Source organism: Synchiropus splendidus, chromosome 10, assembly GCF_027744825.2.
Source record: "Synchiropus splendidus isolate RoL2022-P1 chromosome 10, RoL_Sspl_1.0, whole genome shotgun sequence".
Lineage (NCBI taxonomy): Eukaryota > Metazoa > Chordata > Actinopteri > Syngnathiformes > Callionymidae > Synchiropus > Synchiropus splendidus.
In genome coordinates, this window is record NC_071343.1 from 21,399,360 (window position 1) to 21,426,900 (window position 27,541).

General features: G+C 40.0%; 1 protein-coding gene across 8 annotated transcripts in view; it reads left to right on the forward strand.

The window, feature by feature from the left end:
* Window positions 1-27,541, forward strand: part of pard3bb (par-3 family cell polarity regulator beta b) — a 143,783-nt gene that overhangs the window by 41,243 nt on the left and 74,999 nt on the right. For 4 of the 8 annotated variants that reach the window (XM_053876827.1, XM_053876821.1, XM_053876822.1 and 1 more), the window contains 11 exons: window positions 4,106-4,192; window positions 4,937-5,062; window positions 7,834-8,089; window positions 9,054-9,159; window positions 10,947-11,086; window positions 11,160-11,288; window positions 15,889-16,080; window positions 17,297-17,455; window positions 20,260-20,413; window positions 23,989-24,091; window positions 24,605-24,732. In XM_053876827.1, coding sequence (XP_053732802.1) covers window positions 4,106-4,192; window positions 4,937-5,062; window positions 7,834-8,089; window positions 9,054-9,159; window positions 10,947-11,086; window positions 11,160-11,288; window positions 15,889-16,080; window positions 17,297-17,455; window positions 20,260-20,413; window positions 23,989-24,091; window positions 24,605-24,732 — 1,580 coding nt within the window. The remainder of the gene's footprint in view (window positions 1-4,105; window positions 4,193-4,936; window positions 5,063-7,833; window positions 8,090-9,053; window positions 9,160-10,946; window positions 11,087-11,159; window positions 11,289-15,888; window positions 16,081-17,296; window positions 17,456-20,259; window positions 20,414-23,988; window positions 24,092-24,604; window positions 24,733-27,541) is intronic. The other 4 variants (XM_053876825.1, XM_053876824.1, XM_053876823.1 and 1 more) reach the window with 4 other exon arrangements.

Here is a 27,541-nt window from a genome sequence, read left to right on the forward strand (position 1 = left end):
GTGGATAAAGAGAACACCTGCTCTCTTCATCTTCTCCCATGTTGGGTGTATGAGGCTCTATTTCTTTGTCTTTTTCTCCCTACCCACCTTTTTTTCCCCGAAATCTCGGCCACTTCAATAGTTATTGCCTTGATGTTGCTACCCATCACACATCTTGAAAGAAATGTAAATAGATCTCAAGTGCATGTGCTGTGGTGGTGGGGGGGTTTAGAGATCAGACACAGAGCTGGTGCCGGAGACAAGAGGGAGGGTTTCCTCTATTACCCCTCACACATTGATGTTATTCATTGCATAATTAATTCAGGGCCTCCTCCTGCTGTCAGGGCTCCAGACTCCATTCCGCCCCTTTTTTTCCTCATTTTGTGTGTCGTTTTCTTCTTTTCTGTCCCCATTCTCTCCATAGTAGCCCAATTCTGGGAGCCCGGTGGGGGTTAATTGGGAGGTCACACATCCGGGCCCCTGCAATACTTGCCATCAAACAGTGGTTTCCTAAATGTCTGGTGCTTTTGAAGATTTAAACAATAATGTAGCGGATCTGTTAACCAATATGCATCTAAAAACAAGTTCCTATTGTGGTGTTTACAACATGACAGGGTTTAAAAATTCATTCCATGATGTCTGATTTGATCTGGAATTTGATGGTTGAAGCACTATTTTTATTCCAAGCTGTATATTAGACCTAAATCACAACAGCTTGCATCGTCCTATATTTATTATTCACGCCAAAAATTTGTATGATGCGCTTAAATAACTTAAGGCCCATCAAATCTACAGGAAGTCATGCAAGTCATTTCAAAAATTGTTTCCATTCACATCACCATTCAGAAATGTGATGGAACCACTACATGCTAGGATGCAACAAAGGATCACAATTACTATGTTGTTGTGAGAAGGGATAGGTGATAACTCACCGCACACAATTTACTGCTGAAAACAACCTGCTGCATGTGACTTTGAACACTGACCAAACAACGCAGTGCGAAGACTCCGGAGAACTTTGGTGCATGATCAAGGTCTTAAACACAGTGATATTTTTTGTGATCCTGAGACACTGACTCAGTGCTTCTTTTGTCATGCCGCAGTGCTTCCACCCAGACTAAAACTGCTGCCCACCTTGATTCTGACCCAAAAAAAAAAAAAAAATCACGTTACACAATGTAAAGAACTGAGATCTTGCTGGATATATTAACTCAACTACTCCGACCATCACATCTTTCACTGGCCGCAACTGAGCTTCAAACATCTTGCAGCATTCACTGTCTCACATGGCCACAGAGTAACTCCAAAAGAAAATGGGCAGAACACATTTGGTGATGTTTCAAATGCAACACGGTTCTATTAGAGTTGTGAAAAATGGAAATAACAATCTCTACACTTATTTAACAATTTTATTTAATCATAAAAGTCAATTTTCACAGAACCAGCAGAAACTCCTCCAGAGAGAGACACAGCTCACAGTTAAAGTAGGTTGGGGACGCCTGCCTTAAATAGTATTTTGCTTGTTGTATAACTGAGATTGTGTTGCTTGACATTTCCGCTCTACTTTTCTTCTAAACTTTCAACCTCTTCATTTTCTTTGCCCCCTCACTCGATTGACCGTTGTCTTTTTTCCTAATGTCATCTTCGTGGTTGGATCAGCTTTGCATCTTCATTGCGGATGTTTGAAAGAGACAGTTATTTAAATAAGGCGACAATTGCTATTTGTACTCTCTCGTTGCCTTACACCATCAACTGCTGCTCTGTCTGGAGTTCATCAGCATCTGTGCTGTGATGAATGCATGGGAGCTGGCAATGGACGCATGCACTAAAGAGAGTCACGGAATGAGCAGACAACGACAGACTCTGAGATGAGGGTGAAAGTAGAAAATGAAGTTGAGGAAAAAAAAACTCTCCGTGGAGCAGAGAGAAGGTCAGAGCAGGATTAATGGCTGCGCTGTGATAGATTAACTAATCAAACAAACAAAAGCTCTAACATGCACACACATTTAGACGCGCCCCGAATGTAAAGTAGACACAAACTTAAATAATCCAAACTAGAGTGACACATTGAAGAAGTGGAAAAAGGGAATCCCATCGAGATGATTAGTGCATGCGCTCCTACATACACAACATTCCACAGAGCAAATGCAGATTTGCCAGTTATTAATACACTGGTCTCCCTGGCCCTGCAACACACAGCAAGACTGCAGTGAGAAGGTATTTTTATCTCAGTGAAAGTTTTTAAAAGGCTTATGTTTTTTAACTGAAGTGTTACTTCTATTGGTCTGTAGTCAAACATGGTCTGCAAACAAGTACAATTTTATTTGAAACTCAGAGTATAAGAGTTTTTTTTTTACTATTCAGTACCCAGGCAAATGAAGCACACTTGGAATTATTTTTTTAATAGTAAAATAGGACATAGAGAGGAAGTGAAATGTTAAGTTCGGCCATCCTCGCCTATGACGAGGCTAGAGATGAGGGAGGAGACAAAACAGGATTCCGCAATTGGACTGGCAGTCAAGACCACCTGAGCCGAGACCTAAGACAGATCAAGTCAAGATCATGCTTTTTGTGATCCAGACTGAGACTGGACAGTGCCCAAAACCACCTGAATCTGACACTCTGTCACTTCTAACTCTGCTCCATGTTTTTTGTGTCAGAGCTACTGTCTCTGAACCATACATCATGGCAGGTCTCACTTATGTCCTTTCTCCTTCTAGCTGCCACGCTCTCATACAGCACCTATTCCAACATGCCTACTCTCTCCTCACATGAGGGAAACAGCATACATAAGATTTCTTATGCCTTTCTGAAATACTGTTGTTTTATATTTATATTTTATCTATTGTGTCAAAGTATGAAGTAACCAAAGTGACATCAGTCCTGTTCCCTTTGCAAACAATCTTGCAAATCATTAAGTTAAGTGAAGGGTCACGCAATCTGCCTCTGTTCTCATGTCTGCTAAAGTTTCTTTGGGAGGAACTGATGTTGTTGGTAATATTCTGAGCCAGAAGCAAATCTCCTTTCTGTCACCTTTTGCTTTCTATCACTTATTCCCTTATTTGCCCGTGGGTGTGAGGAACAGGTCGGTAGCCTATCACTGTGCACACAGAGACAAACTACCGCTTGCGCACACATGTGCCACACAAACACTCACACCTATGGACAGTTTTAGAGTGCATCAACATCTGCATATATTTGGACTGTAGGAGGAAACAGGAGTGCCCAGACACTTCATGTAAAAAAAGGACTGAGGCCCACAGTGTCCCCACTAGAAGCAGATCAGGTTATCTGATCTTGGATCTGGATAGGAAGATCACTGGAAGCAGCCTAAAAAGACACCCGCCACATCTGTCTTCTGTGGAGGATCAGTGGTTCTACTTTGTGTCTCTCCTGGATGACTGAGCGCCTCACCTAATCTGTAGTCAGACCAAAATCTTTTGATCATTACCAAGCGCTTGTGGCCATTGGTGAGAGTAGGATTGCAGCTTGCAGCTAACATGTGCAATATCGCCTTTAATAGAAGATTTGAAGGGGGAAACCCTCAGCTACATTTGGAGCACCTAGCTAAAGGCTAGGTGACAAAAAAAGTTTTTGTCTTGTTTGCATTTTGCTTGTATCTCCATCCTTTAAGGTAGTAGAGGGACACTACTGTGTGGCAGCAGTGTACAGTAAAAGAAGCAAAAACAAAAATCTATAAATATTGGTACAGAGTTATAAAAGTCAATAGTAATACTTAATACCATAGTAATACACTTTGTTGTTACACAGCACAATGAAATAATGTCCATATCCTTTGGTTTAGTCACTCTCCTTTCACTTTCGGTGGTTGTGTTCAGGTTTGTGTCTTGGCTGACACACTGTGCTCCTACATCCTGCGCCCGATGCTTTTATAGAAATGGTTTCTCTCCGTTGTAGTGCTGAAGAGCTTCTGGAATGTAAAACAGTGATCAACAAGGCTTGACTGCATATTTCGCTTCCAGAAGTGATTGAGCGAGTTCCCATTTTTTAATTTTTAATTTTTAAGAAGAAAGGCAAAAATGTTATGGAATCATAAACATGCACACAACAAATTTCAATGAATGACAATATCTGATTTTTTAAAATTATTCATTTATTTTTGGAGAAGCCTGACAAGAACAGTGGAGATTCTGGGAGAAGACAGCCCCCTGGGCATCCATGTGGTCCCCTACTGCTCTTCACTCAGTGGACGGTGAGTCCACTCACTAGTGCTTTCACTCCTATTATTACATTGCATTTTCCTTCCTTGAACCACATTCAGACCTCTGGCAGCTTGGCACACACAGCTCTCTCGAACAAATGCTTTCTCTCTGACACACTTTCTTACAATGGAATCAAAATGGAGAAGAAAAGCAGCATCGCTACTCTGGGCTTTTCTCTGGGTGTGTGACAGCCAAACAGTGGACGGGGATTTCCCCATGCAAAGCAGGATGAATTTTTCGAGCTCTTCTCTTGACTCACCTGACCCTGCCAATCTCTGCATAAAATTCCCTTTGCACCCCTTTCCTTCCCCTATCATCCTCAAACACTGCATCCATTTCTGCCAAAGTTTTCCTGTATCTTTCACCCCTTAATCTTTTTTTATTCATGCAGCTGAAGTCCTTCGAGCTAATACTGCTACATATTCTTATGTTAATCTGTGAGTGGAGAAAGGAAACTGTTATGTTTAGTCAAGTCTGTTGCTTTTCCTGAGCTCCAGCTACATTGTCTTCCCAGCATCCCTGCTATTTCCTAGAGTGTAAATTTGAATGAGCTTACCTCGCTATGCTTTTTATGACATTTGTGTTGGCTACCACTTCTTTTCCTGTGGTCATGGGGTCATGGATTTACCACGTCTATTGTCCATTGACCCACTTTAGAAGAATAACAAGACAAAACTTGTATTTTACCAGCAGGTAGAGCATCTGCCATACTTGATTGTATGCTACTTCTGCAGGTCTCTGGGTCTGTACATCCGTGGAGTGGAGGAGGAAAGCCGCTCAAGGAAAGAGGGACTGTTCCAAGAGGAAGAATGTATCGTCAAAATCAACAGCACTGACCTCATGGACAAGACCTTCAGCCAGTGAGTGCAGAAGTCCCTGTTCATTTGTTGAACCCCAGAGAGTGAATTCCTGTACCGTAGTACATCCCTAGGATTGCACTATAAAATCCCACAGCACTAAGTTAAAAGTGAAGGGAGGTCCCTCAACCCAAGTTTGTGGATCATTGGTTCTTTATATTTTCTTTAACATTTCCCCTTTCTCTGTACCTAATGAGGCTTGCAAGCAATAATTCACTTTCAGTAAAAAATTGCGGTGATCCACATATATGTCAGTATTTTCTAATCGCAAATTGTCTCATTAATTCTGTTCACTGAAACTGCACCTCAGTCATCTGAATTGTTTTGAGAATATTACTGTTTGTTTGTAATGTTCTGCTTTTAAATTGGAATTTAAGGCAGGTGGTGCATTTGTGTGTCCTGCAGCCATTTGAAAATGTACTTAATGACATCAGAGTTACATCCAGTATTTTGGTGAAAACAAAACAAAGATTCTTTTTTGCCCGGATGGATCCATCTATAAGTCAGTAACCTGAAAGTGGTAATTTGTTCAGTATGGTCAGCTATACGTGTAAATAAGTTATTCTCTTGTGTCTATATTAAAATCCCATCCATTCAGGGAAGTCGCCAGTTCAGAGACACTATTGAGGGTTTCCAGAAACACACCAGGTTCAGGGGCTATCCCGACAGAAACCCTCCCCAGTGGTGGAGGGGAATGTTTCGACATTTACTGAGTTGGTGACAATTGAAAACACCAGTTTTCAATATTGAGAAAAAGACCTTTCTTCAGTCTGCAGCCGTCCTGACGCTATCTGTCTCTTCATGTGTCCGGCCCAATGCGCAACTTGAGTTCTGCGAGCAACGTGACTTCAGTCACTATGATGTTTCTTTCAGGATCTTTCTGTGAATAACATGGCAAACAAAAACCGTCATTGTCAATGTCCACCTCCATGATGCGTCCATGAGGTGTTGTCCGTTTGTTTCAATGTTTCAACTTTATTTTAAAATACTTGATCATGTGAGAGTTCACCTATTAAAAGAGATAATTTTTCGAATGGCGTAGCAGCTCTCATTTAAGCCGTGGCTGTGCGCCACCCGAGTTCATATGTGGCGGAAGCCGTGTATTGTTGCACGTCAGATAAGTCTTAAGATTTCTTTGTGTAATCATGAAATATTAATGAATCAATGGATTACCTATGTATTTTGAATCAAAAGGATGAAGACAAAAGGAAGTTGAGAAGGTGCTGCTCAAGCTGAAGTCAAGTTGCAAATTATTGAGTTATGAAATTATGAATAAGTTATCAAATCTGTATCTCAAGTCCCAGTCAGTGGACATTGCTACCATTTAGAATAATAATAAATAAACAAATAAATACACGCGGAAGGAACATCTTTAAGACAGGGTTCCCACGGATCCTGAAAAAAGTTTTAAAAGTCAGTAAATTCATGAACCCAAAATCATTGCTTTACTTTATCAAACTATAATTTTGTCTTCATGAATAAATAGCAAGACTGCCTGGGAAGTTGGACTCAGTTATTTATACATTTTCATTGTTTTTCTGTTTACTCTTTTCATGGACAATTTAACATCGTACAACCTCAGTTCAATATGAAGAACAATTAGTTTTTCCTCGTTTCTGAACAAAGAAAACAATGAGCCTGAGAGTTGCCTATACAGGTGTTATAAAAGTCCTACACTTCATGGGACCAGTGGACTGATGCTGAGGAGTTAATGGTGGTATGAGTGTGTCAATCACTGGAACTGTGGCAACCTGGCCGTCGCATGGTCAGCAGCATTGAAACCCCTTGTATAGAAGGAAAAGCACATTCTTGTCGACTGTAAGATGAGACTCTGATGTATTGTCACCAGGTTGTTCATGTGGCAAAGTAATTGATGAACGTTGAAGGTATCTTTATCAACGTCATCTCTACTCCTAAAAAGACAATTCAAGTCAGACACCGCATGTTGGAGGAGCTGTGTGAGAGGTTTATGTTTTTCTCCCCTCTTGCAATGGTACTGCAGAAGATCCATTTGGGACCAGATGGTTCTGTGATTGATTGCAGCACATTACACTTAGAAACAGTGTTTCTTGTCCAGTATTTAGTGTGGTAATGAGATCTTATGTGGAGGTTTGTGTTTCTGCTCTGGGTAAATGGATTATATCCTCAGGGAGTTCCTCAACCCAGACACACAAACACAAGTGATTTTGAGGGATATACCTTGTTCATGCCGCTAAATGAGGCTCACATTAGAATTGCATTAGTTTCCAAGCCTCTCTTGTTACTGTTGTTTAAATTCTCTAAATGTCTTTCTTCTCCAGTTGTTTGGCAGCACTCACAATACCCTGGGATTCTTTATTTATGTTTTAACTTAGGGAGAGTAAATCGATTAACAGTACATTAACATTTGCATATTGTTCCTAAATTGATTTGTAAATAGTCTTATGCAAATGTTTTTATCTAATAATATAGTCTCGCAACAAAAAAGGCCCTCTTCTAAAATTACAGTCAGATTAGCTCTATTTTTGTCCATATGTCAGTGATGATCATCTCGAGTATTGATTGTAGTGTCCATCAGCAGCTCTCATGCTGCGCATTTAAAACAAAATGAGATTACAGAAGTCAGTACTTCATTTTTTTTTAAGTCTAATGTCATGATTATTTCATTTGGTAATTATGTTTTGTGACTGACAGTGATGGTTCATTCCACTAATTCTCTTGAATGTTCCACTCATAAGGTATTTAGAGTGATGGACGTTTTCAGTTGACATCTCCCACGTCCTTTTCTCTCACAGAGCCCAGGAAGTGTTCCGCCATGCCATGCACTCGTCCACTGTCCGCCTGGAAGTGGTTCCCTCCTGTCACAAGGAAAACTATGAGAAGAGTCTGATAGGTCAGCTGGTCAGCAACAGCAGCATCTCTGATGGCAGCCCTAGAACTTACCCAAAAGCCAAAGATCCACCGCCTCCTGTCAAAGCCAAACCTGTCTTCAAGCCTCCAGAGATTGCAGCAACGCAATTGGCGATTGATGTGAACCCCCCAGAGGCTGATGTAAGTACCAGCTCTGCTCTGAAGAGATTTTGACTGTAGAAATCTGATGGGATCTGCTCGATGTGGTGAAAATGTTTTTCAAAGTACAAGCGATGTCCGTTTGAATCATACTGGTAAATTCTTTTTGTAACTCGTGTCCGTCTAAAGTTTTCTCCACAAGTGAAATTATATTCACTTGACAACTCATATATTGCTCACTTCAATGCCTTGTGTGTGTACCTTGAATGAAAGAATACTTACTCAATGATCGGGGAAGTATCTCATTTTTTGTTAAGGAATATCATATTGAGCAAATATCACTGGCAACTGCTCAAGATAAAGAGATGTTTTTGCTTATTTTTATACTTTTTAACTGTTTCCTCAGTTACTTCTGAGTCGACTATGACAGTACTTGTGGTGACTTTGAAAATAATTCCATCTGGCCACTCTAAAACTGAAATTGTGAAAGACAACAATGGCTGTTTCATAAATATCCTGTTCAGCTACATTGTGTAATTTCAATCATTCTGGTTGTGTGATTTTTCATGAACTTTTAATTAGGCATCTGAGTGCCTAATCAAAATGCTAAATGAAGAAAACAACAAATAGTCACCTAAGTTTATTTCATCACTGCAATCGGGAGCACTGACATGTTTGCCACCTGTGCACTTATGTCTTGGCACCTCGGTGCTGATTCCACTTTGGAAACAGTCAGGTTGGCTGTTCATATTCTAATGTGTTCTTGTCGAAATCACGACGGTTTCCAAGCAACTGCTGAAATGACTTCTGGGGCTCATTTGCTGTTGAGCCCCTGAAAATAAAGACCTGGTGATTCACACCTGCAGGAACTAGTTGTTGATGAACTTGTCCTAGTTTCAAAGTGTTTCCCTGCTGGTCATTGCAGCGCCTACTCCATCTTCAGGTGTTGTTTGATAAAAAGCTTGTTTGGAAGATCTGCTTGACATGAGTATTTCTGTGTATTCAGAGGTCAAGGAGTGCTAGCCCTGCTTGCCCTGGTAAAGACCGTGCCCTCTCCAGTCTGCTGCTCACGAAGAAAGCCGGGCGGCGACTGAGGATTGACCTCAAGAAAGGTGAGAAGGATCTTTCCAATGAATCTCTGCACTTCTGACGATTTTCACAGGTTCTTAATCAGTGAACCCAGTGAAGATAGTTTAGAATGGTATAGCTAATCAGACAGATTAATAGAGGAAAATAACCTTCTATTATTAATGAAAGCGGTGACATTTCCCCACCATAGATCTCAGCGGATTTCTTCACACGTTCAGCTCCGTGGCTTACTCTCCTTCCGCTGCTCTCCATCTTCCTGATTCCCTCTCTTCGGGGTCTATTAAGTCTTTATTGATCTGTTCATTTCTGCTGATATGAATTCATAGTGGGCCAAAGTGCTGACTCGGCCGTGCTAAAGAGACCAGACCAAATGAGGTCTATAAAACACACTGGCGCAGAATTGCTTTATGTGTTTTTGTCGCATGCGCTTATGATCGTGAGCGCTTTCGTACACCTGATCAGTATTTTAATCCTCCACACATCACCTTCCAGATCAGTGACTTCTATATTACGGTAGTGTTGATTCTCCATGACTCTATCTAGGTTGCTGCTCTGGTGCTTCTCTTTTCTTGTCCATTACCTAAACCCAGTTTAAAGCTTTTACACCTGAAAGTGTGTCAGCAGCCGTAGCAGCAGCAGTAGCAGCAGCAGCTATATCAAAAGATACATTTTGAAGCATGCTCTTTTAATGCTCTCACAAGTGCATGTGGTGCTGCCATCTTACCTGGTTTGAATCCTGCAAGGTTTTGGTTCAAATTCATGTCTTAAGCTGCTGTTATATTGCAGTTTGGTGAGTGTTTTGACTGGTTGTCATGTGTTTTCTCCCTTTTTCTTCTCTAATTCTTAATCCATTTAAGAACACTGGAACACTGAGCCATAACATTATGACATGAGTACATAATACCCTGTCATAAAGTGAAGGTCCTCCTTCACTGTCAAAACTGCAAATCCTGGTCTTAACCCTACATAATGTTAGTAGAGGTGGGCGAAGCACTGTAATATGCTAGCACTTAACAAACATAAACTCTGTCGAAGTGCCCCTAAGGTATTTACTCTAATACAAATGCATAGCCATGTACACATTAACACACGTCAGTTTAAGCTTCACATCATGGGACGACTGCCACTAATAAGTGAGCTTACTCCTATCAATGTTTATGTTAAATGTCATGAAATTGAGGTATGTATTTTGATCATCCTGCAGAGCTGACATTTCCGAAAAACAACTACTGTTTTTACTACAGTAGTTGTACTACTACAGGTGCTCTTGCTCCTTTATTTTGAATTCTTTGTATGCCTTACATTTTACGTTCCACATGGTTAATTGATTATTATGGGTTGCTCTACTGCTTCTAAAAAGCTTCCAGAGGTCTTCCAGCTGGTTTTGGCTCTTGGTCTGTTTGTGGCTAAGAGGATAATTCCTGGAGAATGGTGAAGTGAACCTATACCTAATATGACATCTTGTCTATATGTTCAGGAGACAAGATTCATGAGAAAGAATCTTAAAATCTCTTACAATCTTAAAACACATCGACTATGTTGGCATCCTTTCATTCAATATGCTAAAACAAACTCTGAATCACCCACTTTTGAAACAATTGCTCAAGCTATGTAACGATTTATCTTGTTAGTACTCTTTTGATTTTCATCTTAAGTATTATTATTGGTAATGATTATTTCTTTTTAATCTTCTGTTCAATTGCTTTTTTCCCTTTCATGTCTATATCTATATCTGAGGACTGTACACACTATTTATAAACACTAAGTCACTCTAACCAACATTTGTTTGTGTGTCCGATTGTGTTCCCAGGTTCTGATGGTCTCGGTTTCACTGTCGTTACCAGAGACTCGACAGTTCATGGTCCAGGTCCAATTCTCGTCAAAAACATTCTGCCCAGAGGAGCTGCGATCCGCGATGGACGCCTGCAGTCTGGAGACCGAATACTGGAGGTGCAGTGGTCGCTCAGATACACTGTCTCTCTACAGAGCTTCCTGCTGATGCGACGGTGGAATGTCTGTGTAGGTCAACGGCGCTGATATTTCGGGTGTTGGCCAGGAAGATTTGGTGTGTATGCTGCGGAGCACTCGTCACGGAGAGAGCGTCTCACTTGTAGTCCTACGACAGGAAGACATGTTCCTGCCTCGTGAGATGGTAAGAGATGGTTTTGATGGACATGTGTTGTTGAAGGTTCTGATTTACTCCTAATGAACTTGTACTTTTGCACCATATGTCACTGTGTCTCTGACAGTAGGTCATTCCCACTGACCTTGATGTTTGCTTTTTATTTTCTAACTAAAAGCTGATAAATTAATTTAAATCCATACATATCTGCCATGGGTTACACCTGACCTGATGGCCCTACAGTGCGGAATGAGCTGCAGTGAAACACCAGAGATGGGACGCCCAGCTCCTTTAAATCCGGGGTGACACCAGTTTGTTTTTGGGGGTTGGTAATCTAATGGCTTATCTCCTTCAAGTATGAGACCATGGTTTTTGACACATCTACAAAAGTGTAATTGCTTGAACATGAACCTGCCAGCAAGATTCGACCATAAGAACTACAGTATACGTGCATCAAAGTAGAACCCCTTCGGACCCAATGTTGCTCCTAGGAGGTTCAGCAGAAACCAATTGTGTTTCCTTAAAATAGTATAGTTGTCCAACACAGGACACATCGAAGTACAAGGTCATGGAGAATCTAGAGGCGCACACAAAGTGACTTCCTGATTTACAATTTTTTAACTGCCATCTTTGGTCCACTCAACAGACCCTCCTGGACAATGCCCAGCTCTGCAGCCTGTAGGAAGATTTTCAGTTCTGAATTTCGTAACCAGTGCTAATGAGACTCATTCTCACAATCTGACTCAGTATCATTTTTGACAACACTCTTTGCATGCCTGTCACTCTTTGGCTTTAATGATGAATAAAGACTTTTTACTCAGCCTTGCTCTTCTTTCTTCTCTTTCTTAACATCTTAAAGTGCATGATCTGTATATGCATAGCTCCTGCATCGTATTTCATAAATCAAATGTGGATCATCATCATTTTTATAAAAATCTGTTTTCACATCTATACTGCCACCGTCCTTTCACATTTGCAGATACTTCTCCTTTGCCGTCCACAGGAATATGGCAAACCACTGACATATTTTTAGCAATCTGCTTTTCACTTCCTTCTTGTCATCACATCGTCTTCTTGGGGCCATTTTTCCATCTGTCAGGAAATCTTTATCTTGTACAGTTCTGTCTCTGTCCTTCTGCTCATATCATTTCCCAAGTGGTTGTCAGGAAGTCAACAACACAAATAAGTGTAGAAGTCCTTGAGACACAGTTTGTTTTGTCTGGAAGAGCTGTGTTCCAAGTGAGCTCAGTTGTATTACTATTTTTGTTTCACTTATTTGACCTTGAATTTATTTACTTGGTTGAGTTTTATTCTGACTCTCCCAAAGTCTAAGAACGTTCCAGTATAATTAATACTGACTCTGAGTTGCGTTCAGGGGTGCACACACGTGACGGACAAAAAAACAAAAAAAACAAGTCACCACTCTAAGTAATGACGAATTGATTTAGGGTGCAGAAATAATGGGTGTCCAAGGAATAAGGTTGACCTATTACTTAAATACACTGAGTCCAGGTTTTTACCCCTTCAAATCTTTGGATTTTCCCATCATCAATAGACTGCAAATAAATCGCGACATTACTGACTGAAACTTTTCATTTAACAAAAAGTGTTTTTTTTGTGTGTTTTATTTATTCATTTAGTTTTTTGTGCTGACTTCAGCCAGGTAGTTTATAATGCTACTTACCAAAGTGGTCATGTCAGGTAGACCGTTATGTTCAGCTAGACTGTCCTCAGTTTCTTCATTAAAATTGACAGCCTGCTAGCATCCATGCAGAAGAACAGATGATGATAAAAGGATAGAAGGGTCTCGTCTATCTTCTCCTCCCCCTCTGCTGTTGTCTTACCAGCCTGCCATCTGGTGTTAACTGCTGATGTCTGGGCTTGCTGGAGAACAATCACATAACACCACCCCTGCACACACATTGGCATACACTGTTAGTCAGACTGGATTATGACGTGCCGTCATATCCATAAACTCCAATCGAACATGTTTACATCCAGCTGCTGCAACCTGCTACACAATCACTCAAACCTGGAAGATATTAAATGTCATCATGTTTACGCAATAACAGGAGCACACCTGCTGTGTTAGCTAATACGATCACGATGGCTTCGGAAACGGGTGTGTGACAGAGCTGTGTTATAACCCACTGGGAATAGTCTTCAAGTGATCTTAAGCGAATGTCTTATTATATGATTTTGCACAACTTTAATCACACCATTTTGACCCAGGAAATGTTAAGTTAGTTGGTACTGTTTGATGACTTGTACCATTTGTTCTGCAGAATTACACCTGTAATATTAGCCAAACAATCTAATACTGAATATAATGATGGATGTCAGAATTTCTCAGTTTTTATTTCATCAGATTTCCTTAAATGTCCGCATGAGGCCTTTGACCCTTTCTAGGAGACTCTAGCCTTAGTGATGGTGTTAATGAAAATAAAAAATAACAAACCAAATCCATATTTATGCAACTGAATATGCAGTTGTGTTATTGATCAAAGTGGAAATGCCTTGTTCCTCTTCTTCTTATTATTATTATTATAAGACAACACTTGAAAAACTAGACAGCTCTCACTGTATGTCTCAAAATTGAAAAAAGACGCAAGAAATACATTTTGCTCTTCTCAGGATTGTGACTATATTGGTGGTGTATTATTGTTATCGCAAATTGGCTCGACATGTTTGACTTTCCCCCAAAGATATCTCTACAAGTTTGGCCATCGTGCTGTATAATCCAACAACTGAACCAATCAAAAAGCTCAATTTGAGATGATTTACAAAGTACTTTGTTCATTATTTGTTCTCTTATATGTAGCTTTAGTGACAAGTTTATTTAGGAAGCCAATTATTTATCTCGTGGTATGATGTAGAGAACCATAGATGCCGTGTTACCTCTGTTGACACAAAATGAAATGGTGTTTTACGACAAACCCCAGCAGCCTGACATGCCGGAGTCATCACTCGGGAGAGCTTTTTTCACAACATATTTTCTTAACCAGCAGCGACAAAGCTGTTTTACTCTTGACTGTGCCCTTTGATCATTTTCAGACAAACAAAGACATTGTTTTTAGCGCCAGATGCTTCTCTCCCTCACCAGGACTCACATAACAGCAGTGATTAGTTGGCAGCTGGTGACAGGAAACAACACATTTATACAACACTTTCTTCAGTCTGGTTCCTCTTCATCTATCTCCTCTGCTGACATTGTGGGTATTTGACAGAGTGTTCATCCTCGGTGTGACCTCACAAACTCACCAGAGTAGATCCCCCGCCCCATCTGCTGCACGCTCTGAGACCTCTGTATTCATACACACGGGGGGCTGTCGTCCATACATCTGACTGTTCTTCATGCTTGTGTGTCAGTGATTCCCTCCATCTTTTTTCCTCCTCTCTACAGTAAATATCTTCATAAAGCTCTGAAGAAGTGCTTTCATACCCATAAACTTGGTCATGCTTGTTGTGATTCATGAATCGATCAGTTTAAACTGAAATGTTTGATGTTGTGTATCCATCAATAGTCACCAGATGTTTGTGTAGGCCAGCGGGCAGCAGAGCTCTCTGGCATCTTAAAGATCTCATTGTAAAAGGTATATTGTTTTCTAACTGATGACATCTGCCAGTAGAAAATAAATGACAGAAGAATTGCGAGACAATGATTACCACGCAGCAAATTCTCATAAAGGATGGATCATCAAATATTAGCGCTGTCAATAGGCCATCAGTAAAGAAGACTGACCACATGACTAGTACCAGAGAAGTCGCTTGTCCCTTTTCCTTCATTGCAGGGTATGAATGCAGAAATGCATGCATCATATACATTTCATCTTACATAAATTAATATATGAATATTATTTTTGCCTTCATATTTTGAGCAGTGTTTTATCAAATGTGATGAGGTGCAGACTGAGCTTCAATCGTGAGAACACTCATTTAAAATTGTGTTCAGTCACTGTTGTTTTTTTTTTTTTTTTTTACTCAAGCTGTCAATTTACTGGAAACTTTTAATCAGCTCTACTTTAGAACGTGGAGCTGACTTTTTATTTGGTCTCTCAAGATGAGGCGAGTTTGTGTCTCTGCTGACTGGTCGTCATCCAGGAGCAGACGCTCCTCAGATTTCCTCGAATTGAACCAAATTCAGTCAGGCAGTAGACAACCAGTGGTCTTTTAAATGGTGTGTTCTTCTATTGCGGCCTATTTAAACAGTAATAAAAGTACTGTGAGATAAATGGCTGCTTATTGTTGCGAACTGCGAAATCAGAATTACACCAGCAACCTATTCAAGTGATGAAAAAATATGCACAAGGTGACTACATCTTTCATCTAACTAGACACTTAGTATTGTCTTTTCTTGTGTGTTGCTTGACCTTCCATGTGTTGGCCATGTTGAAGTATGATAGTGTCTTTTCAGTACAAATAATTATGACAGTTGCCATCATTGCAGGCAACTCAGGTCATCTGTGTAAGATTTATTAAACATCTGTCCATTAAATACTCGCCATCTACCTCAGCAAATGGCTCATTTAAATAATGTCCAGTCTTCAGTTGGGAACCCTAAGCTGTTTGAAAGTTGCCTTCCTGATCATCATCTCTCTCTTCTGTCTTCTTCATTCCACCTTTCTCTAAGAAGGACGAGGTCCCCTCCGGGCCTAACTTCATTGTGGAGAGTGGCAAGGAGCAGTTGATGTTTGAGGTTCCGCTCAACGACACTGGCTCTGCAGGACTGGGCATCAGTCTCAAAGGAAACAAGTCACGAGAGACTGGAGAAGACCTGGGAATCTTCATCAAGTCCATAATTCACGGAGGGGCTGCATACAAGGTGACAAGAATGTTCAATGTACAGTTGTGTGGCTCGAGGTGAAGTTGATAGTTAGCTCACAGGATGGACAGGAATTAAACAACAGTTACAATAGACTTAACAAAGGATGCACATTGCCACCATGATGTGAAGGAAACTGAACAACACAAGTGGGAAAGTCTAAAATAATCTGAATTAACTGTGAGCCTGAATTAAGCGCCAATCATTGATACATTTGAAATATGATTGTTAATTATACTATGTCAGATTTTTCAGTTTCCTACTAAATGATGGCGCCTTCTTCATTTGTTTGGAGCCCAAGCTTTTGTCATCATTAACATGAACGCATCCATCTCCCTTTCACACAGTCCCCACTAACAGCTCAACAACTCAAGCTGCTCAACTTTGTTTAAGGGATGGTGACTGTATCTGCACTCGATCACGTCCCATGAGATTTCAGTGAGGTCCAGGTATGGCGCGTGGGCTGGCTGTGGTCAGGTCTTGATCTGTGGCTCTATCGTACACCCCTCAATAAGGAAAGAAGAGCCTAAGACTAAAGCCATAGACTAAAGTACCTGCTTGTCTTGGTTGGAGGCAGACCTGACCCACTGTGAAATCGGCTGATGATCTTGTGAGACATGATGATTCCATTAAATGTCCATGCCAGAATGTGGTTCTCAGGTCTTACAAGAGAAATAAATGCTAATGCGCACCAGACTTGGCATAGCCAGGGTATCCAGCAGACTTGAACCCCTTTGAGAATTCCCCTCTGGAATGCGATCTGGTGAAAGATGGATGGGTCACTAACCATCAAATGATTCTCAGTGCTTTGAATCCTATACCAGGAATTTGACAAACAGTTGAACAGTCAAAGGAAGCTGACAAACAGCAGTGGGACCAACTGATGTTGAAGAATTCCAATCGTATTATGCCAAGCACTGATCTGGTGGGAGACTTTCCTGGTTAAAATATCTGCAGCATGATTACAGACTTATTTTTCTGCCATTATTTGAGGTCTGAAGAAACAATAAATATATATAAAAAGTAAAAAAAAAAACAGAAGCAGCCTGCACATAACTCATTCTCTAGCAGCGTTGCGATGGTTAATTCGTATATTTGAGACCAGGAAACATCACTGAAGTTACCCAACATTTTTTACGTCGCTATGGTAAAGACCACTCAATATTCTTCAACTGGTATCTGTTGGTTGCCACTTGCATCTATATGTGTTCCACAGGATGGCCGGCTGCGTATCAATGATCAGCTTGTCGCAGTCAATGGAGAGTCGCTGCTCGGACATTCCAATCACGAGGCCATGGAAACTCTCAGACGCTCCATGTCTCACGAAGGGAACGTGAGAGGGATGATCCAGCTGGTGGTGTTGCGGGCTCTCAAGGTACAGTATACACACACGTCTATTGGCCCGCACGTTTGGATCTGAGTGGATTTGTAGCTTCACTGTGCTGAAGTTTTGGGGTATTTAAAAGCTGTATTAATTAAAACCTGGACAGAGAGGAGCACCAGCTCATCCATATTATTTATGAAGCACTTTGGCTTATTTTTATGGAAAACCAGGATCAAGAGTCAGACGCTTGCTCTGAAAATCTATGACAAAGGAGCAAACATTTATTCTCTTTTTATCTCTGCGCCAAATCTTTTTGGCTTTAACGCTCCTTCTTTCTCACAAGCGTCTATTGACTCTGCCTCTTTCAGCACAGGCTGGCTTTTCTAACCCACCTATCCATTCTACACGCCATGCTTTTTTCCACCGCTCTTATCAGAAGTAGAAAAAAGCCTTCACACTTAAGATTTGTGGTTTTGTGTTTGGGGCTTTTTGTCTGTATTTACACGGTGTGTGAGTGAGCACTGTGGCTGCATGTCCTTCCCTGCTGAAGAGAAAATACTGTTACCATTTTCCTTTCAGGAGTGTTTGTACTGAATCATCCGACTGTTCAGAATTGAATGTCAATAAATTAATTTGCTTTTATATATCATGTGTATTATAGCTGCCTTTATTGGGTTAAAGGAAGAACTATATATTTTTCACACCCTGTAGTGATCAAGTGAAGTCAATCAATTGAGGTTAATTTGTAAATTAAAATAGCTGCTTGAGACTGGGGATCCTGTCATCTGCTTCATGTTGGCTTGAAAACAAAGCTTGATTTGCCATCAAGCATTGGCAGTCATATTTCTTCTCCATATGTAGAGAGTGAAGACAAGATTAGATGAGAGGGAGATAGAAAGGAACATAGACTTTACCTGTTTTTTACCCCATAGTTTCAAGTTTTGGCTCCTTGATGTGTTTTTTATTTTGCAATTTGAAGTCCATTGTGTTAATATCAGTGCTAGGACTAGAAATTGATTTAGATTCATGACAGAAATAATGAATTGGTCCAATCTTCATTCATCCTGATTTTCCCTTTCTGTGCCTCTGAGGTTATTCTCAAGAATGTTCCAACAGGTCTATGTTCCTTTATCTTCCTCTCATCTATTTGTGTTTTCGCTGTCTACATATGGAGAAAAAATATGACTGCCAATGTATGATGGCAAATCAAGCTCTTAACATCAAGCAGATGATATATACTGTATATGTATGTCTCCCAGTCCCAGTTTATATGGCATGTCAAAATGAAAATGACACACAGCTGATATTGCGCTGAAAATTATAATACCCAACAAGTCCAGGTGAACACAAGCTGAGATAAAAAGTCCATATCAAATCAAAGATGGACATTTAGAGTCTGGACCCACAGGGTATTGAAGTATCTGTTATATTTTACCAAGCTTCAAAAACACCACCTCAAATATGAAAGCTATCAGGAGATCGCTGTTTAACATCCACATCCATTAAAGTCAGTACTGGCAAAAAAAACCCCAGTGGCCTCTTTAAGATGAGGTGGAGGGGGATGTTGGCAGCAGCTGCTGAAAGGAACGTCCAAAAGCAGATAGACTCATCAGATAAGTTACCTATTGAAGGGTGTAATCTGTGTTTAGTAATCAGATTACTTTTTCTGGATAATACTGCTATCTTAGCTTTTAGTATCGCTATTGCTGCTCAGAACAACGTGCTCATTGGTGAAATGTATGCTGCAGTGAAGTGATGCACTACAGATGATCAACTCTCTCAGCAGAATTTCTAATGTCGTGATTAGTATCAGATCTGATAATGGAATTATTCAAACATATTTCCAGAACGACAGCACGGTAAATAATCTCCGACAAGGTTAATCCACTTCTTTGCATCTCGTCTGCAGTGAAAGACACAGTGTTTTGTCAAGTGAATCACCCCCAAACCACACTCTCTGTCACTCAAAGGCAGCACAAATATAAATGGTCTGACACCATTATTTTCCTCTAATGATTCCCAGATTGTGTGCGTGGAGACAGTCAGGGTGGACCCAGTGAAAAGTGATGTTTCCTGGCAGGACATCAGGGAAATGCTGGGCGTAGTGGAAGGGAAGGGAGTTCAACGGGGGACAGAAAAGCATTGACACACTATTGTCAAGTCTGCTTGCTTTCTTACTTCTCCAGAACACAGCGGCTGGCAGAAATGAAAGTCCCAACATTTTCCATTTTCAGCCAGAATGTTGTGCATATACTAAGATATTAATGAATCCATAATTTCTGCTGACTCAGACAAATGTATGCAAATGAAATTCAGAAGGCAGTAATGCACATAAAAGAACACTGAATCACTTCTCTGTGCTCTCTGCTCTGACACAGATCTTAAGTTACATGTTTTGATGCACGACTTAATGAACCCATGCATGCCAAAGCCGACGTGTCTGCTCAGCTTGCATGTGTCACTGGTGTGGTAGGTTGGACTGATGTCCATAACCCATTTCCAGGTCTGAACTTCATTCCTGTCACAGTGAGTGCATGTTTGTGTGCATGTCACTCCTTGAGAGGGTTTACTACACGTCCATGAAATATTCAGATTAAAACAGGCCTGTCAAAGTACAGTCAATGTTTAGTTTCTTAATTCCACAAATCGCATTTATTTTTGTTATTTGTTCATGATATTATTATCGTATATTTTATGGTATTACGATATATTTCAGATGCCATTTAATTTTTAAGTTTTCTGCCTTTAAAAAATAATATTTTTGTTATTTTTTTTCCCAAAATTGGACATTAGCTCTAAACAAATATGTCCCATTTCTGTCCCAAAATTTGACATTCAATCTGCGGATCTTTTAGGACCAACATGGGCTGTCACCCAACTGTTCATTCGACGGCTCCTCACATCTGCCAGGACTGCTGAACCACATGACGGATCCAGCAGGATTCATCAGCCAGGCAAATGGTCACATGTCCCCATCCACATTGAACAACAGTCTGCATGTGTCTAATGGTGAGTCTGCTGGGATTGTCATTTTAATGTCGCATTGCTGTTATGCTGCATGTGTTGTGTCCCGTCCTTGTTTGTGTAAAAGACTTTAAATGGAGTGGAGACCTAAATTCATCTTTTTCTGATTCCAACTGAAGGAAACCAAGTTGGCTCCAGTGTGGATAATGTATTTCTGCGCTTCCTTGTTAGCTATTCTGAGTCTCATGCACCTTGAAATCCTGTGAAGCTAAAGTGGGCAGGCAACATTTTCCTTAGCATCAGGATGACCTCAGATGACTTCACCCTGAGCATGTGTTCGTGCCACTTTACTGATGCATGTTTCTACCTTCAAAAATTAATGGCATAATTTGTACTTTTTTCTGACCCTTGTCATGTCAAATACATATCAGATGTTTTCAATCAGACTTTGGAAAAACTGCTTATGACAAAGTGTATTTAAATTTAAATGACATAATTCTTGCATTGAGTACTGCATAGGAATTTCTTAATATGCACATTTGAAAATGATGCCTTATGATGCCAATAATGCTTTTATTACTCACTACTTTGCCAGTAAATAAGTATGACTATTATCGAAATATGACTATTATCATATTTCATGATGCAACCACAAGGTTGCAATCCAGAGTTTGAATGACAAATGTTACAGTGAGAATGGAGTTCTCACTCTCTAGCCCCAGTAACACTCCCGAGTCAAGCTTTGTTGTGGTTTAACATTTAGTTGCCATAGTGACTGAGTCCTCAATTCTAGAAGCTCAAATGTTCTGCTTCCAAACTTGGGGCACACCGCGACACACTCAAAGGAATCAACCCCTCTCCGTCCATGTACTGTATGTGTGTTATTGTCCCCTAGTATACTCTCCCAATTAACTACTTCACATGTTGAATTTAGCTAATGTGGCATTGAATTCCAAATTAAAGTATTTTTTCTTCATTACTTCCTGCAGTAATGAGTGCATTTGCAGAATAATTTGAATTTAATGACTCTCTACATATGTATTTATGCAAATGTGATTACATTTATAGAACTCTCCTTTCATCTCCCAATCCATTTTTTTTTGCATCTCATTTAACTGCAACCAAATCTCACTTTTCCCCTTTCCATGCACTTTGTCTTTTCGTATTATCTTTCTCACCCGTTGCTTCTCTCTCTTCAGGGGGGTTGCAATAAGGCTCCAGATTAGATGAGCTAGTATAAATGAGATTGAGCCTCACTTTAGGTCTGATGTAATTGTCTTTATTTATTTATTTATATGCTTTTTGTGTTATTATTCATTTCCAAATCATGTTATTTCTGCTCTCATTCTATTGCGTTCTTCTGCGTCTAAGGTGTTTCCAGCCATGCGTGTGATCTCTTTGGCTAATCCTTTTCAAAATGCTTTCAAAGTTACGATATGTAGTTCGCACTCTTGACAAAGTTTTTGAGCCTATCTGGTCTTTCACGTTTCTGAGATGCATTTTGATCGTTGAAAGTGCACTAGATCATTAATGTGAATATATAAACAAATCAATAATAAATATGCATGAACCATAATGTGATATATCAAATTGGATTTGTTCCATCTGGAAATTCAGATGGAACATTTCTGAATTTTGTGAAATTTTGTCAAACCAGATGCTCCTCAGGGACACTGCCTCTCTCCGCTGCTGTTCTGACTGAACACAGATGCTTGTCGCCTTCAATTTGCAAGCGGACTCTACATGTGTTTACATTGGCAGATGATACAGACATTTTAGGTTTCCCCACTGTGCCAGAGCGCCACCTGCCCATTGCATTAGGTCATTTTTAGAACTCTTTGCATATTGTTGGACATATTGAGACAAATAAATAGTCATTTTAGGGCTGGTGTGCCCACATTTATTGCACGTATATTTCTTGCTAGCCATAATATTGAACTCCTGTTTTACACTGCTCGATGATTCTTTTAATAGTAGAGATATAAATCTCTTTATTTGCAGGAGATAATTAGAAGTTTTCATTGTTTTCACTGTAGCAAATTCTCATTCCAGTTTTTCTGTTGTGATTGGTCCGTGTCGTGCGTCGACCAAGCAAGCCTGTGTGTGAATGAAATCCTTGTGCAGAGTGCATTTTTTTTTTTAAACCTGAGCTTAGCCATGAAGAGAACCAGCAAGTTTCCTAAAAAGAGTTTGGATCAATTCTTGAGGTGTGCAAAACTGTGCTTTTTTCCTGTATCTTCATGTTTGGTCTTCATGATTCTGTACTGCTGAAAAATAAACTAAACCAAACAACAGACTAACTTCTATATGAATTACCATATTTTTCACCATGTGGTTACTCTCTGATGCTTCATATGATTATGTTTAACCGTTGCATTGTATGGATGGCTGAGTCTGGCACGGCAAGATAGAGATGATGCGGCTGCAGCTCAAAACAGAGGGAAGGCAGCAAGTATCAGGTGCAAAGGAATAAAATCCATCCATCTGATACTGAAGCAAACTGCCATTGATCTTTTCTTTGACAGAGAAGTGCTTTTTTCCTCACCAAATAGTCAGAGACAGGGAGCGCAAAATTGCGTGTAAGGTGAAAGAAGAATGTGTTTTTGACAGCTTAGTTGATTAAGGTGCTTGCAGTGAAGGAGATGAGAGGGGGAGAGGAAGTTTAGAGAAAGAGTGTGGCGATAAAGTGATTTATGAGAGATCTGAGAGGAGAGATAAATGACAGTCCAAATACCATTTTGCAGGAAAGCGAACGGGTGCAAAACAAAGTAGGTGATTAGTGCAGAGGAATGGAGACGAGAAGAGGTGACATCTTTAGATCTTGTACTTCCTGCCAGTCGCTGTGGAGACGACACCTGTGCAATCACTGATCACCATGTGTGCTTGAAGAAGTGATGACCCAAGGTAAATTGTGCTTGGGTGGATTTTCTTTGTCATCAGCTTGACACCCAATTGTTTTCAAGCTTTGTGCAAGTTCTGCTGTTGAAGTAAACTGAGCGGCGGGATGTTCACTCACATCCTAGAGAGAGGACTTGATTCCTTTGTTGGCATCTATTCTTCGACAGAAACAAAAATAACTCCAACTAGTTTGTGCGATGAAGTGCTGCTGAAGTGCAAAGTTTGCTTATCTGTAGCCTAAAAAGCCTACAATTTATGCGCAACTTTTAAAACTTTGTGTCAGCCACTGTGTAGTGTTTGTCATGGTTGTCTGTGAGATCAGACCCAGTTGAAACCACACACCGGAACTCAGGAAATAACAAAATAAAAGCAGTAGACAATCAAAAGATTTGTGCATCTTGTCCACAGGATCTGGCACAAATGTCCTCTGTTGCAACTTGGCTAATGGCTAATCTTGCAGCAACCAAATAACCAAATAATAACTAACTCATTTCATGAGCTGTGTTTAAAAAGACTGTTATGTAGTTTTGAGCCACTCAGTGTCACGTTTTCACAGCATTTACAATAGTACTAATCTGCTACTTACACTGATTACCATTTTTTCTACTGTTGATTCTTTGTTTTATTTGTTATGAAATAAATATCAGAAATGTAATAAGCATAGGCATTTAAAATATAAAATGTGAAGTACATCATGTACTGACATATGATTTGTTTCACAGGGATAAATGGCAGCTTCCATCACTCGGGTGAGGATGCCGATGCAGACCTCTACCAACACCAGGAGTTTCGGAACTCAAAACAGTATTCCCACCATAAGGAGAGGTGGGTTGTACAGTGGACCCCAGGAGTGTCTGAAGCGTCACTGAATCTGGGATACTCATGAACAAAAGACATATGTTTGTCATCGCCAGCACGTTCTCAAGGCATCACATATGCAGGGTTGTCAAGTAGACAAGGATTAAGACATGGGGTGGCGCCACTTAAGGTTGCGATCTTTTAACACTAAATTCAATGTGGCTTGTTTTCTCATTCATTCTTGGACGTGCGAGGGGAAACATTTCATTCAATGGAAAGTGTAGTGGGTCAACATGCAGCGCAGAATTCTGACTTTTGAATCACCGTTGGACAAAAAAGTCCACATGCCAACATGTGGTGCCTGTGGAGAGATACCATGTTGTCACTGCACACTCAGGAGAAACTAACCTAACCAAGAAGAAGAAACTAACTCAGGCAAGAGAGGAACATGAAAGCAAACCATGACTTCTAAACTACAAAGATTTTTTTCTGGATTTTGGATTCAGAAGCTTTTTGTCCACATTTTTGTCTTTGTTTCAGGGAAGCCTCGAGTTCAGCGCAGCCACAGTCACCCAACCAGAACCCGAGTCAAGACAAGCGCCACTTCCAGCATGTGAAGGCTTCCAAAAGCATGGACTTGGGTACGACTCAGAGCCAGCAACACACTGGTGGGAACAAATTTCGATTTTTGTGGCTGCTTTGCATGACAGCTGCATGCAGTTCTGAAATGCAAGTGCATCATGTGCACACACCATTCTGATGAACATTAACAAATACTGAACACAAACACAAAGACAGAGAGCGTGAAATGCAGATGAAACAGTGCATGGTGGCACAACTTGCTGTTGGGACTAATCGCTTGGTTTACTAACGTTTGTGTGACAATGTCTCTCCAACACACCTCAATACCACTTTACGCAAATGACCACATGCTTAACTGAGTGTCTTTCTGCTCCTATGATTTCAAATGTATCAGAAATCAGTTTTTATTCACATCACTCAGATGAATCAGATTACAATGAAGATGGCTACGACAAACGTTTTATTTTTTTTAATTTCAGTTCAAAACGAAACTTCAACTCTTGACGGGGCTATTTTTTAATCAAATGAAATGTATGCATTTTGGCTTTCATGTGATCAGCACCACAGTACTGTTCTAAGGTAGATTCTGCTTGGAACTAAATACAGTATTTGTAAATCCATATTGTTTTAGCTCTGGAGGCTCTTTACATGGAATGTGGTGATAGATTTGCATTGTCCCAGCACTTCAAGAGGCATGAAGGATTTCAATCTGGAATGTTCAGAAAATCAGATTTAACATTTAAACAATGGCTCACAGTTTACATGAAAAACATACCCCCTCAATTTGGTCTAATACAATCTTCCGTGGATGCTGCTCTTGTGTTTTTTTTAGTGTTCGGCAATTATTAATTTTTAAATTTGTAATTAAACGCATCATGCTCCATCATTAATTGTGATTAATAACACTTTTGTATATGCAGTTACAAATTAAAAAGTAGAGAATAATGAATCCTAAAAGAAGTGACTTTTTTTGTATTTCATTTAAACAGGTATACCACTGACACATTTATCAAAGGGCAAAAACCTTCATGGTGCAGCAGTGTCTAACTGCAAGACATAGCTTTTGTTTTTCTCAACTTGCAAACAATTCTGAAACTTTTGAAAATAGCTATTCATTCGCTGTTATAGTATACTATTTTTGCAATAACGAAATAAAGAATTAAACATGCATCATAGTGACAATAAACACCAGCGCTTCCACTATTCATCAGTATAATGCACTGCAACTTTGAGGTGATTTTACTCGCTCACAATGTGAAATAGTCTCCAGTTCTCCAGTCATCTTGCTTCCACTTGACTTGATACTCTGCTCTCATTCCTTGCGACATGCATATGCTTTAGTAATCATATTTAGCGGGTCACTTTGCTATAGCATTTGTTAGTTTCCCTGACTTCTGCTTGGATGTCTTGTAGTCAGTTATTTGAGACTAGATGTACTACGGTGATAAGTAAGCTTTATAGTGGTTACATATAACTTTTGTTTCATCAACGTCTCCTGGGAGGGCTTTGAAATGATTGACATGTCCATATATATAATACTACCTGTCTCCAGTTTTTTCACTTCTATGCCCCAAAAGCAGCCATTGGTTGAATAGTAAGTATGAATGTACTGTAGGTCATTCAGTCCTTTCCCCCTGTGAGGCGATAAAATTATTGTTGACTTTAATGAATCAGCCTTTTTATACTTTACAATGTCAAATTATTTTGGAATGTTTAACTGTAAACTATTGTAGTCCATGTTTTTTCTTTGAGAAATGGTTTGTTATTGTGTCCAGAAAGATGCAACCATTGGCTCAACATTGTCAGCTCAAGCAGTACATTAACACTGTCATGACTGACTTAAATATGCTTCCACGGTATTGAAGGGTATGATCTTCCATAGGAAAAAAACTAGTAAAAAGTAAAAGGACAAACCAAAAGTGACTTCGGAGATGCTGTTTTTTTTCATTGAAATGAACAGCTGTTGATGCAGTGAGTGTGGAAAAGGCCATTTTTTTGTCAGTTCTAATATTTTCCATTTTGCATGATCAATAGAAAGTCAAGAAAAAGCTTCAATAGTTTAAGATTGCTGCTTGAATCCACATGGATGCTAATAATGAAACAATCATTCTGTTGTGCAGTGTTTTAGCAGCTGTTTCATTCATTAAATTTTATTTAATACTCTGGATAGAGTGGTTCAAATAACCTGCTGTACTGCTACACAAACGTGGCATGATTATATATATAAGAAATCAATTTAAAAAAATCACTGAAGCTGCACATTTACATGATGAAGATCTCTGGATGTTAGACATGCAAGCCTTTGAAACCTTTTCTCTTGCATTCGTGGCAGCTGCGAATGCGCTGAATGTGGGTTCATACACTATTCACAAATATTCCCTGAATCGCTGTTTCTTAATGACTCATAATAATTTTCCGCAGACAGATGCTGTCACACACACACTCAGTTAGAATTACACTTCAGACTTTGTTCTTGCCTGAAAGCATATTTTCAGATAGAAATCATATTACCATTTGGTTTTTCGGATCGTAATGCCTGTGTGTCTTGGCTGTCGACCGCCATTCCTTGATGGCGTTGAGCAATTTTGTGGCTTTTGAGACGCGAAGAACTACAAAGAGGTATGGAGAGAAAGGAGGGACGTGTTGGTAGCAGCCGTGCTTAAAGGAGGGAGAAGGGAGAAAGGAGGGAATGAACGTAACTCCAGAAACAATAACAATCAGGGAGCAAAAGGTGATGGAGCCACAGATGAAAGCACTGACTGAGATGTAGTGGTGAGAAGGAGAGAGGGTGAAAGATTGAAAGAGCACAGGGAGGTCTGGTGACAAATGAAGTGAGAGAGAAGCGGAGGGAAGGAAATTGCTTCAGTAGCAGAGAAGCTGAATAAACATCACTGG